Below are 13093 nucleotides of genomic sequence, written 5' to 3'. Positions count from 1 at the left end.
GATGCTTCCGTTTCCCCATCGAAGAAAGCCGAGTGAAGAGAAAGACGTATCGTTCTCTCATTGTATCGCCAGCTGGTATCGCAGCAGCAGCTACGACGCAAGAGCGGCGGAGAAAAAAGGAAAACGCGAATGCCAATTCCACGGAACGATCGTTAATCGTTGCTAGAGACAAGAAGAAAAAGAAGAAACAGAAGAAAAAGAAGAATCAGCCACGCGAACAGCGCGCTTCGAACGCGATAATCCTATCCTCGATATTACATAACGCGTACTGTACGTTCCAGCATGTACGTTATTGTACACACTGTTGGCATTATCGGATGAAAATATGGTTTCGTCGTGGTTGCGGGCAACTCGTATCGCTTAACCATTGATACTCCGTTAATGTAATTAGTCGATCGAGCCTTCCGTTTTCTCCCTTAAAAGCGCGTTTTCTTCGATTCACTTTCTTCGCACCGATATCGCTCGTAGTAGAGGAAAGCGTGTACAACGAGCAACGAATCTTCCCAGGTAGGACCCTTACTTTCAGTTTTCTCGCGTTCCGTAGCTGATAGTCTCTGTCCACCGATGGTGCACGACGTTGCTTGCCATCCGTGGAATCGCCGCTTCCGTCGATAGGCTAAGCGCGAACGTCGTTGCGAGCCCGCGCAGAATGTCAGCGAGAGTCGACGAGAGAGGATAAAAAGGGCATCCGTGCGCTATCCAGCGCTTAATACCTCACTAGAGAAGAGAGATGAGAGAAGAGTGCACGGTAAAGATAAATGTTCGTTGCCACCCTACCTTTCGCTTCTCCCGTATACTCTACACGCGTCTCGCGCGCTGTCCTCGGGGTATAAGGTCGCACGATACGAAAGCGAGTCGAAGCTGAACGGTGTGGGTGCTAAATACGATCGAACGGTAAAGGCTAGGGTGAGTAATCTCTGTCCCGAGAAAGCAACCGGTGCAGCAGAAATGCACCTTGCGGAGACATTTTTATGTCGTAGCTGGCAGAGGAGAAACGTCCTTCCTAACTGATCTTAGCTGATCTTTGATGATCTTGGATGATCTTGGATGATCTTAGCTGATCTTTGATGATCTTTGATGATCTCGGATGATCTTGGATGATCTCAGACGATCGATCGGACGGGCCATTAAATCGTTTCGATGAAATTGCCGATTACCGATCGAAGAAACGGCTGCTTCGATATCAAGTGCTCGTGACGACGGGTCACGGGGAAAGAGAGGCTCGTGCGAATCTTTTGCAGCGGCGTATTCGCGCGGCTCGATCTTTCCGTGTCGCGCGTCGCGTACTCGCAAGGATTCTACTACTACTATTACTACTACTGTAATTAGCGATACCTGCAAATTCCGTACGGCCGAAAAAGATATTCGCGTGGTCGCGTGACAAGAGCGACTCGGCTCGGATATACCGGGAAAAATATTTCCTTCGCCCGGGTGCGTTCGTTTCGTTTTCTGGAAAAAGCGGAATAGCGGGTTTCACCGAGTTGCCGAAGGGAAGAATTATCCAACGACGAGGACGAAAATGATGGATAACGACTCGCAGACGGAAAAACGAGACGGGAAATGATTCGTGGTAATTTCGTGTTCTATTAATATATCTGAAATCAAGCGAAGAACCGTAATTCCCCTGCCAAGCCCATGTATGACCTAATCGCGATCGAGTGTCGGAGAAGAAGAAACGTATTTCGTCTTTAAACGAGGATGCCTTGTCGTATCGCGTATTGCGAATACGCAAAAATTTTGTTCGCAAAGTATGCTTGGCCGAAAAGTAAATACAAATATATAGTAAATACCAAGATGTACACTCCGCCGATATATCGTTATCGTTATCGTTACGCAAGAGAAGCGCGTTTTTCACCTCTTCAAGGGGCAAGGATTATTAATTATACGATGGAACGCGTCGAATAAGCATCGTGACTCGTCGAAAATCTCGGTTTGCGCGTACTTTTTATTTATTTCTTTTTCATTGCATCGACAGCTTTGGAACTAATACGTCGAGTATTCGATTGCCGGCGACACGTAATATTTGCGATGGAAATTCGAATAACCTGACAGTAGCCAGTTACAACGTTGCAAGGTCGTTGGTTTAAAGAAAAAACAGGCAGGACAGCTTTGGCACGGTATGAATTACGGACAACGTTTGAAACAATACACCGGCGATATCGCACGGTATCGCACCACCGTGCCTGTCGGTGTACGTAATATCTTATGTAACATCTTAGAATAGACGACGCGAATTAGTAATATGGTTAGTTCGTTGGTCGATGATGGAAACGACGCCTTATGCGAAACTGCGAGAGACTTTGCCTGGCAAACTAAAGTTTCCCTGTCCGCGGAGCTCGCGATCCGGCTGTTCGACGAAAGACATCTGCGATCAGATACGCGGAGATATTAGGCGCACGTTTGCGGGAGAACGAACGATCGATCTGCAGAGACAAGTCGTCGAGCAAACTGTTACGTACAGCGGGAAAGAAGAAAGGTGCGCATCGGTTAGCACGAAACCAGAAGTTGGAGCAGAAGACGCGCCAGTGCGACGTAATTAAATTCAAATTGACCGTGTTTTACCGCGCTGAATCGAGCGAATATTCCTATCACGTGGAAGAACAAGCGGTCCTTGTTAAATATTCATCGTGTGTATCGGCAACGTGAACAATGCAGAAGAGAGGCCCGGTGGGAGTGTGCGCGTACGCGTATGACCGAGCAAGGGGCGAGGAAAGAAAAAACGAAGGTTGGCGTTCTCGAATGCGAAGGTATTCGAACGCGATAGCGTGGATGGCTGCGGGATGGCAGCACGATACAGCTTGAATAATATAACGGAGGTGACGCGTGTCGCGTCGGTTGTAAAAAGGCGTAAAGCCTTTGCCGACTTAATTTGCTGGATACCTGCTGAGAAGGAAATTCGACGAATTTACTCACCGTCCGAAGACATGGCCAGAGGCAGTAAGTCGCCAGCGGCTTTCAGCTGATCGAATTTTTCTATCAGCAACAGCAATCTGCAACGCAAGATCGAACGTATTGGCTGGTTGGAATGCGCGCGATTACACATGCAATTCTTCGAATCGAACCGTAAAATATAACCGATAAAGTAATTAGCAAGCTTGCGAGTAAGCGATTGGAAATGGTCGACGGTGAAGTTGTTTTAGCTAATTTAAAAGAAAGTAACATTTAACGAAAGAAATGCCGGCCAGAAGCCGGCCAGAAGAATCGATTTCGCTTTTTCACTCACTTAGCTTGCGGTACATTGTGCTTTCTCTGCAAATCCACTCGTAATCTTTCACCAACGTGTCTGTAGATATCCGCCAATGTGTTTAAAGCAGTTTCTCGCACTTTTTCGGATGGATCCGATAATAATTTCACGATACTTGGAATCACTCCGGACAGTATCATTTCATCAGCGCCGTGCCTGTAAAAAGATTCGTCGTTATAAAGATTCAACGAGCGATTTCTAGCTGTGGAAGAATGTTTCTTTCGTTTTCTAGTAATCTAGTCGCAGTTTCTTACTCGTTCAACGTCGTGGTTAGTAGAATCAGGGCTTCCTCTCGTAACTTTGCATTTTTGTGACTAAAGGCCGGTCGCAGTCTGTCCAAGAGTTGTTGAGGAGACATACACCCTTTCTCCATTATTTTGAGAAGCACCAATTGCGCCTTTTCCCGTGTCGCATCCTTGCTGTCACCTATCGCAATATACGCGTATATTAATGCGTCTTAATCGCATCTCTCGCTATCTAAACGATACCGAAGGAAATTAAGGGTATTCGTAATACGCGGTTAAAGCTACACAACGTACGATGGCTCGAGTGGGATTTCGGTAAGCAGCGAAAGAATTTCCGATAGCAACGAGTTCAGTTTCCGTTATTAAGAATAATTTACGCATTTAACGACGAATAGCTGGAAGAAAGTTGGAGACACCTACCTAGTCTGTCTATCGTTGGCTGAATAATAGTGGAAATGTAAGGCTTGAAGTCGTGACCCATTCGATCCGCGAGAAACGTGAGGATTTCTAAACCATTCTGCACGACCTGCAACAACAGAATCAAAGGATCGTTTTAACATCTATGGCAGATATATCGACCATTGGAGAATTTCTAGCCGACCGAGTTATCGAGGCAATCGGGCTGCTCCGGCTAATTTACTCGACACAGAGGACGTTTATACGCGGTGGTACTGTGACGAGAGATTAATTAACGACTCGGCGAGAAAACGCGTACACGGGAAACCAGTTTGTCCAACGACTCGTACATCGAACGCCGATCGAACCGATCGAAATAGCAAAGTCAATGGTTACATTAACGGCGAATCGATTTTGTTTGACAAAAACAAAAAAAAAGGAAAAAGAAAGAAAGAAAGAAAGAAAGAAAGAAAGAGAGAAAAAGGAAAGAAAAGAAAAAAAAGGCGGAAAAAGAGATACGCGTTCGATTAAAAAGCGTCATTTATTATTTGTTATAATTATCTTCGAGATGGGTGGTTTAAGGGGATTCAAAGTTTCGCTTTAATAAACGCGCCGGGTTGCGTTTACGTTGCATCGGAGGGCTCAGGGTATATCGATCCACGCAAGATAAACTCTGCTTGCCTGAGAGCCACAAAATCCTAGACCCCTCGCACTTTCCCTCTTGCTCGTAATTATACTTGGTCTACCGCGAGCTCTCCACCTGCAACCTCGTAACGATTATTTCGCGGCATTTGTTCGCGCCTCTCTTCGTTTTTCCATCGCGCGGAAACATAATCGCGCACGTTTGAACGAATTACACGCATTCCGGTGCCGTGATCACGCGCCAAATCAATAAGAATCTTTGATGCGCGCGGTTCGCCGGTGATATTCACCAAGTGGTGACTGTAAAACGTGCACGCTATCTCGACTCTTAAAGAACCGAGGAAAGATTCGTAATTATTCTCGTAATCGAATCTAAAATACGAGCGGGATAAGGAGAAGCACGACCAGTCGGATCGGTACGTTAAGACGATATGCGAAAACAGCAGCTTCGTACGTACGTAACATAGTACGCGTATTCTTTGCCGCGTATATGATCGACGTATATAGCAAGTGGAAGAAACGCGGCAATAGGAGAAAGAAAGGAGAAACGCGACAGCGATGAATTGGTCGTACGTAGCGCGGAGGAAATGTCGCGTATTGGAAGGCGAACGTTGGATTCGAGGGTGAACGAACTGGTCCTGCGGGAGGAGGACGAGCAGATCGATATAGAAAGTGCAAGTGCAGGCTAGAGTTCGGTGCGTTTATCGCGACAGAACCCTTCGAAGTAAAGCCCGGTTACTCGGGCTGTGTTCATCGACGACGACGACGACGACGACGACGAGAGGTACGGCTAAACGAATATCGCTCGGTGGACGATGTAGCAGGCAGAGCAGCAGCGGCGGCCACGGCGACGTTCGTTCGATCCGAATCGGCGATCGGCATTGGCAATACTCTCGTCGGGTCGAACCCGATGTCTCAAGTGCACACGGCCGATCCAATGTCACTGTCTGCAAAAGCGTCCATTACTCGGCGACAGTTTAAATACGTTTAACGAACCGCTATACATAGACGTACAAAACCTATTTTAGAGTCGCGGGGTAAACGTTCTCTCAGGGCTGTCGTCTGGCTGTGACATCATTGCTCGCCACCGAGGCTTTTCGTTTCTCTTTCTGTCTTAACTTTTGTATAATTAGCACACGGTTTAATCGTTAACAGCCTGGGCTGAACGCGCCCGCTTCAACGTGCTTAATCGCGCTATTGCAATAGCAATTATTATTATCATTATTACAGCAATATCGCGTATACAGAGTACAGGCATTATCGTTACATTTTACGTAGCATTTTTCGAAAGCGATCGTAGGAAAGAAAGCCGATCAGAGCATAACCGTCGAACGATAACGGGGTAAGTTTTAGCAAAGAGAACGCGAGACCGATCGATGAGACGCGGAGTTAATTATCGATAGATGGTCGGCGAGATATTTTCAAGAAACAGACCGGTGGCGATCAAAGTTTCGACGGTGCTTTATTCTCCTGGTTGCGCTCTCAGACCGCTCTTGCAACTACTTTTAACTTAATTGCGATGAAATATTTTTTTAAACAGAACGCTGAAATTTATCGACCTCCTAAGCTACGTGCTGCGAGCGTACGTTACGATCGAACTTGATCTCCAAAATCTGGCATCTCGAGGAGAAGAAAGGACTACACAGCTGTCCGACTATCGTCTCTTCGCTCGCCTATCGAGTAGATCACACGAAGGATAAACGACGAAAGATGGACAACGCGCGCGCGTGTGTGAGCGAGTTGTCCGCCTGGCCTTAGTCGTCAAAGTTGGAGGGGGAGCAGGGCCCGTTAAAACTGGCAAGACCACGTGGGAGGTGGTTACTCCTTCTTCTTCTTCTTTCGCTCGCAAAAGCGCCGTTCACGGCGAAATGCTCGTTCGTGCTTTTGTCGCAAAGCAACCGCGTTACGAGCGACAAACAGACCAAGCTATTAAATAGAATCAAGCAGAAGATCTATCGAGTACAAATAGTCCCTTACTGGACGACGAATCGAAGCGAACATGCATGCTCCTTACGATCAGCTGGACGATGATTTCGCCGTTTCGTTGTCGCTCGTTTCCTACCAACCGCTTGTTCTTACAATCGCTTCGGCTGACACCGTGCTTCGTAAAACGAACGCAATTATTATTAATCGTACAACGTGGATCTCGTGGCACGTATTCGCCTAAAGTAACAGGAGAGGGAGAGAGAGAAGGTCGGGGGGTGGGTGGGGGGAGGAGGAGGAGGAGGAAGGAGGAGGAGCTGACGTAACAAGTAGAACGAGCGATTACGACCAGACCGTGTTGTTCGGGCAAATTCTTCTTCGGTTGATCCGAGGATTTGTCTAACGGTATAAGAAGACGTTGATTTAATAACGTTCGATTATGACGAAAACGAGATAAAGCCTACTGCGTCGATCGTGTCGATTGGGTGAATTGCGTGAATTACGAGAAGTAAGCGTGGATTTCGCAAATACCGGTACACGATTTCCAGTTATTACGAGTCCGCACGGTATATACGTATATAGGTATGAATCACGGTGACACGCATCCTCCAACCCATCTATTGGCTCTGTGAAAAAGTAGTTTCACATATTTTAATATCAAAGCGAGTCAATTTTATCTTATTGACACGACCGGACCACAACCATCGGTTGCGCGACTTCTTCGTGGAAAGAACTTTGGCTTTCGCAAAATTTGAATTTAATTTAAACGTTAATCTATCGGCTGTATTTGAAATCGTAACGCCGTTTCCCTATAAAATCGCTTTATCGTAAACCACGACGATATACTAGAAAATTGTATCGGCGTATCGATGCGCGATGATCCACCGTCGTGGAGACCACGCGTGTCCGTGTTTCGTGGCGGGGAACCGGTGCATCCAGTTAGTCGCGTAATTGTCGCTCAGCGGCTATTAATAATTTATGGAATAACAGCCGGCACGAAGGGTAACCCGAGCTTTGCCGCTTTCAATTCCAACCGACGTCTATCGAGATGTCTATCGTTTTTACGGCGACCTTTTGCACCAGTTATCGAGAGCGATCAGACGTGGCAGACTATAGTTACGCGAGTTGCACAAAGTAACGCAGACTAACGCGAGTAACTAAGTGTAAAAAGTAGCGAGATCACCGCGATCAGGCGAGGCTGATGTCATGCTTGTTTAAATTCAAAAAAGGAAACGTTCGCGGCAGAGGAACGGAACGGTAACGAGAAGAGGAAGAGGGAGGACGACGGAGGGCCGACAAACTATGGGCCGCGGTTCGCGTTGTCCCGTGTCCTTGACATCGATATACGGTGCACCGTTGTCTCGTAAAAATGGCACGGCTAATCGTAAGATCTTCCATAACAAGACTCGTCGTGATTCTCAATCGCGACAACATACAGGAGCACCTGGTTTCCTTTGTTCGCGACAACGTTCGCAGACAGCGCGTGAAACTATCGGATGGCACGATTTTTCTTGCTTCTCTCGTTTTTATGCCACTCGGTGACTTTACAGGGCTTGCCGCGAAAATTACGACAATCGTGTGGCTTCGGTGATTATTCGTCGCGCCATCTTCCTTAAAAAGGACGCAAAGGGATTCTTTTCGATCCACGTATATCCTATTCTCTGTGGAGACGCGACTCGAGAGATCTCGCGACAAATACCGAAACGCTCTCTTGTCATCCGTTCCTCGATTACCTCTTACCCACGAAATAACCGACTTGCTGGCGTTTCGATAGCGTTCTGAATCCATACGTTTTCTATCGCGGAATCCAAAGTTGGGAACGACCCCTCGCCTAACCTTATTACCTCTTTCGTAGCAATTACTTTCAACCGTTTCAACCGCTCTTTCGCACGTTCGCTTGATATTCTCGCACCAACGACGTGCACTCGGCAACAAGTGGCGCTGGATAACGATACACGACCGGCTAATGCCTTTTCTTCTACTTTTATCCACTTTCACTGCTATTTTTTTCCATATGGATATCGAGCTCGTAAAGTAAAGTAAAGATTCGCTGGACGGTGCGTCAAGTTGCCAAAATTTCCGTATCTCGTATCTCGTATCTCGTATCTCTACAACGTTCGGACCATGGTACATCTACCAAGGTTGACTCGAGAGTTTCCTTCTGTGTATAGGCCAGCTAGGAGAAAGACTTGCGAGAAACAACGCGGTAACAACGCGTAAAACGATAAAAAGCTAGTCTAAATATAGAAACGAACGAGCAACTATACTTCTAAATATGCATGTTTGGCCAAACACGTTTTACCAAGCATACTTGCTCGTTCGTACATTACACGCAGAGAAACGTATCGCGCGTACAGTGCTGTACAATGTACAGTGTACCGGGGATCGATGGTTCGACGGATCATTAAGAAGGAAGCTGAATTTGAATCGCAAACAACGGCTTGGACGATCGCACGCCGTTTATCACTGCGAGGAGCAGAGCTTTTCTCCGTTCCTTGCATCCAGTCTCGGAGCAGAATGACGTAAGCCTATCGACCTGGTGAAATTTGGCTAGTGTCGATTTTTCAATGTTGGCGTCGCAGACCTTTAGTATGCTGACGTCGTTCCGCGCCGATTTCCATCGACAAACTCAGGGAGTCAACTTTTGACCAACGCAACGCTTATAAGTTTGTTCGTTCGTTTGTTTGTTTGTTTGTTTGTTTGTAAGAAGAACTGTTCTAGAGTAGAGCCGTCCGTTTCCCTCTTGATCTTGCCACGAGATAAATCCATTCGTAGAAACTCGTCCGGAAATGCTAGGAAAGAATCGAGGAATTTGACTTTGCAACTTTCCCTCGAGTGCCTGTTAACGAGAAAGAATACTCGTGTAACATGCGAAACAAAAATTCCTGCGGCTAATTGCTTCATACGTAACTTCTCTTCGTGTCGCTCCTATTCATTGGTCACGTTCTTTCATGCTCTTTCATACTCAGCATAAGTAGAGATGTTTCAAATATATTATACATAATAATATATAGTTGCGTCTGTAGGTGTTTGGATATTCGGAAATTGTTGCAAGTACATGTGTACCTACATAAACTGTAAACTGTAAAATGTAAAATGTAAAATGTAAAATGTAAAATTTAAAACGTAAAATGTAAGATATAAAATATAGGTGGTCGAAATATACAGCTGATAAATATCGATAAAGACGATAGTTGCTAGTTGATATTAATTAATAGAGATTGAGGAACAGTAAGAATGAAAGTGGATGAAAACCGGTCGTGGGAAGAGATCCGAATCAAGTAAATTTAAGCGTGTAGGTTCAATGTTGAGACGTTAGAGCGATGGAAATATGTGTTTGTAGCCACGTTCCTTGTTTCAGCTTAAATTTAGCAGAGCAGAGAGATTTAAATTAAAAACTTAAAGCAGAGATTTAATAACGAAAGTTAGGCGATTGACTTCAACTACAACTTTGAAACTGTAACGAAAACATCGACGTTTAGATCGAATCGCACCAGGTAGCCAAATACTCGTGGATGGTAGTACGTGTCCGTTGTATCGCGTCTTGACTGCGGCACAACAAAGATGATTAGACAGATACTCGACGAGTAGTACTTGCGTACAAGTAGTTTCCACGAAACTGCCTACGACTCTACGGGTTTCCATCGCTTCGATCGCCTTAACATCGTGCCGATTCGTCGCGTATTTTCCTGTTCGTCCCTTTGCACGTCTTCGGATTCGGCGTTTCTTCGTCTATTACCAACGAACGTTCATCGATTGTGAATCCAATAGCTTCGACTAAACGCCGATCGTTCGGCGACATACTCCGTGACACACTGTACGTACATGGCGTGAAAGTTTTTCCCTTATACGTTCTTGGCGCAGAACCAGCCCGAGTTTTGTAGTATCTCGACGAGAAACCAATTTCGTCGTAAATCATCGTTTTCGTTGATACCTCGCGATCAAAACGATTATTCAACGTAATTGACAATAACTGGTTACAATATCCAAACACGAATAACTAAAATCATATATCTTGTCAATGTTATCGATCGCACCAAAGATTAATGCCAGATTAGATGGAAATCCAGGTATTTTGGATGCAAAATAATAATCGATAATTCCGGAGATGACGAATCAAGCTTACAGGTATAATTATCCTTATTACGTTACGCTTGTTACGCCTCGTCCATCGACGTCCGTTTTCATATATCTGTATTCCTGTTGACTCTACTATATTTTAATCTTACTTACGTTTCACCAAGCAAGAAAGCTCGCTCGATGCTAGAACGAAATTATATCTCGCATAAATTGCAATTTATATTTTTTTTCAAACTTGGTTAGAATCAGGTCGAAAGTAACGTCTATCGTTGTACCGAGACAATGAAAATTTGGTAATTCGTTTACTTTTGTCCAAGTACTACCTGTACTTATACAACACTTTGATCGTTACTCGCTCTCGCCATTAAAAACATTCGAAATTAATACTCGGCGTAATTGTCAGCGTATCTGGACTGTACAGTGAAACGGTGGCTTTGCCAAAATTGCTCCATAAAATAGTAACGAGTAAAGCGAAGCCTTCTTTCCATTTTTCCATTCTCTTTCCTTTGTCAAGATGTACTGAAATTAAAATATTTAAACGTCTCCGTTGTTTTTCCCTTTCAAGTAATACGTAGCATACGTTCTGTCTTGTGTTATACCAACATTATATTATATTATATTATATTACGTTATATTACGTTATATTATACAGGCTGTTACCAAGCAATGACTAAATATCTTTCATTGAACAAAAAGAAACGAGACTTTGGTTTCCCTCGGCTTCGCAATCGTATATATAGTGGAATATTTTAACTAAGTATAGACAATAGTATGTACATATACTCGTTCGTTCCCCGAACGAATGGAGCACAAGTTTTAGCAAGTGGAAGGAATTTATTGGAAACATCGAGGACCAAAATTGACATTGATAACGCATGCAAATCAAGCTGTTCCATCTGCCGGCGGAAGGTTAAGCGACCGAAAGGCCGCGCGGAATCAAATCTTTCGTAGGATCCTTGTCTGAAGCAAGCTTCGTGCAACAGCCGCCCTCTTCTATCGTACATGTAAGAACCGCGAAAAGTGCTTCCCTTTCGTCTTTATTTTGTCGCAATTCTTCGAATTTCATTTATAAATCAATCACGTTGCTGTCGCCAGTAGCATCGTCCATTCCCGAGTGTCGAGCGTAGAAAGTTTCGTGTGCAGGCAGAATATATATGTAGGTCGACCAAAATAAAATGTACACAAATATGTCTTTGGCCTGAGAGAAAATTCGAAATATGGACGACTATCGTTCCTGCTAATTGCAATTTACTTCTCACGCACGATGACGATTATGCGTACTCTATGGACCGATAGGAGGCTGTTTAGCAATTAACGTTCTCACATTCTGACCGATAGTTAGACATTGTAAATTCCATAAATGAGCAACTCTGCCCGTACGTACATCGTCTACGCTCTATACAGTAGTCCCGGCGGTTTTGTCACTCGGCACACCCCGCTGTACTTTCCACCTAAGCGCTTCCAAGTCGCTTCTTCTTTTCATTAAGAACTTTTTTTAATCCTATTTATCCGATTCCGTTGCATACAAACACAAAGGTTACGTAGGCTAGAAATGTCCATTAGGCGTATTAGTATGAATTACCCTATTGATATGTAAATGGTAAAAAACTGCCAGATCTCTGTTGCGTGGTCTTGTTTACATAACAAACGATAGACGTTCATTGTCAACGCGAAAAATAATAATACAAGAGCTTGGCAACATGAAAACGTATTACTTGACAACAAACCTCGTGTACGTGATTATACTCTACTTCGCACGCTTTCTATTTCAAATTAATAAACTATGAAAGAATACCATATACTCTTTTATTAATTATCGCGGCTCAACACCAAACTCGAACATCGTTAAAGTTACCTACCTATGTACTAACTTTTAATAACCTTATGCTTTAATAATTACAATGCGTACGGAAAGACTCGTTACCTTGGGGTTGCCGTTGCTCAACCATGGTATGATGTTGTCGATAAACTGTCCGATGTCTTGACACTCGATGCTCTTGGTCGCATCTCCCAAGTAATTCAACAGCAAACTACCAACGTTTAACTTTTTCTTGATGTCAGTCGTTGACAGGAGCGGCATAAAACCGTCCATATCACGCGGATTCACCGCCATGGTGGCCAACACGCACGACGTCTCCACACCTTTGCGAGTCTTTGAACGAAACTAGATTTCACTCGTGTACGTCAAAGCACATAGCTCATCGTGGTTTCATGATGCACGAGAACGAAACACGCGTCTTTCGTCATGTCAACGACGTTCACCACCGAGAACACGTATATCGGCGAGGCGGAACTGTCCGTGCGATTTAAAAGCCATACGCAAAACAGTACTTTTTCCCTGATTCTCTCACACACACGATCGTCGTCGCGCCAGTTACACCGAAATTATGACGCTACGCCAGTGATGTTATTAAACGATATTTCATACAGGATTCCGCGAAACTTTCCACCTTTAAATAAGAAACATCGCTCGCGTTTCGCTTGTATTATGCACAAAAGATAATGTAACGTAACGAAAATCATCGGCACCGTACACGCGACGCCATTTTCATTCCTTAGTGCC

General features: G+C 44.7%; 1 protein-coding gene across 4 annotated transcripts in view; it reads right to left on the bottom strand.

Moving 5' to 3' along the window:
- chb (CLIP-associating protein) overlaps positions 1-13093 on the bottom strand; it is a 26295-nt gene extending 13202 nt beyond the window's left edge. For all 4 annotated transcript variants that reach the window (XM_033331370.2, XM_076623299.1, XM_076623298.1 and 1 more), the window contains exons 1-5: positions 12455-13093; positions 3910-4015; positions 3499-3670; positions 3224-3400; positions 2914-2990 (exon numbers count right to left, since the gene is read on the bottom strand). In XM_033331370.2, coding sequence (XP_033187261.1) covers positions 2914-2990; positions 3224-3400; positions 3499-3670; positions 3910-4015; positions 12455-12643 — 721 coding nt within the window. In that variant the 5' untranslated portion in view covers positions 12644-13093. The remainder of the gene's footprint in view (positions 1-2913; positions 2991-3223; positions 3401-3498; positions 3671-3909; positions 4016-12454) is intronic.

The sequence above is a fragment of the Bombus vancouverensis genome, chromosome 12 (assembly GCF_051014615.1).
Source record: "Bombus vancouverensis nearcticus chromosome 12, iyBomVanc1_principal, whole genome shotgun sequence".
In the NCBI taxonomy this organism is placed as follows: domain Eukaryota; kingdom Metazoa; phylum Arthropoda; class Insecta; order Hymenoptera; family Apidae; genus Bombus; species Bombus vancouverensis.
The sequence above is the reverse complement of the archived record's forward strand: the minus strand, read 5'-3'. Positions and strand labels throughout refer to the sequence as shown.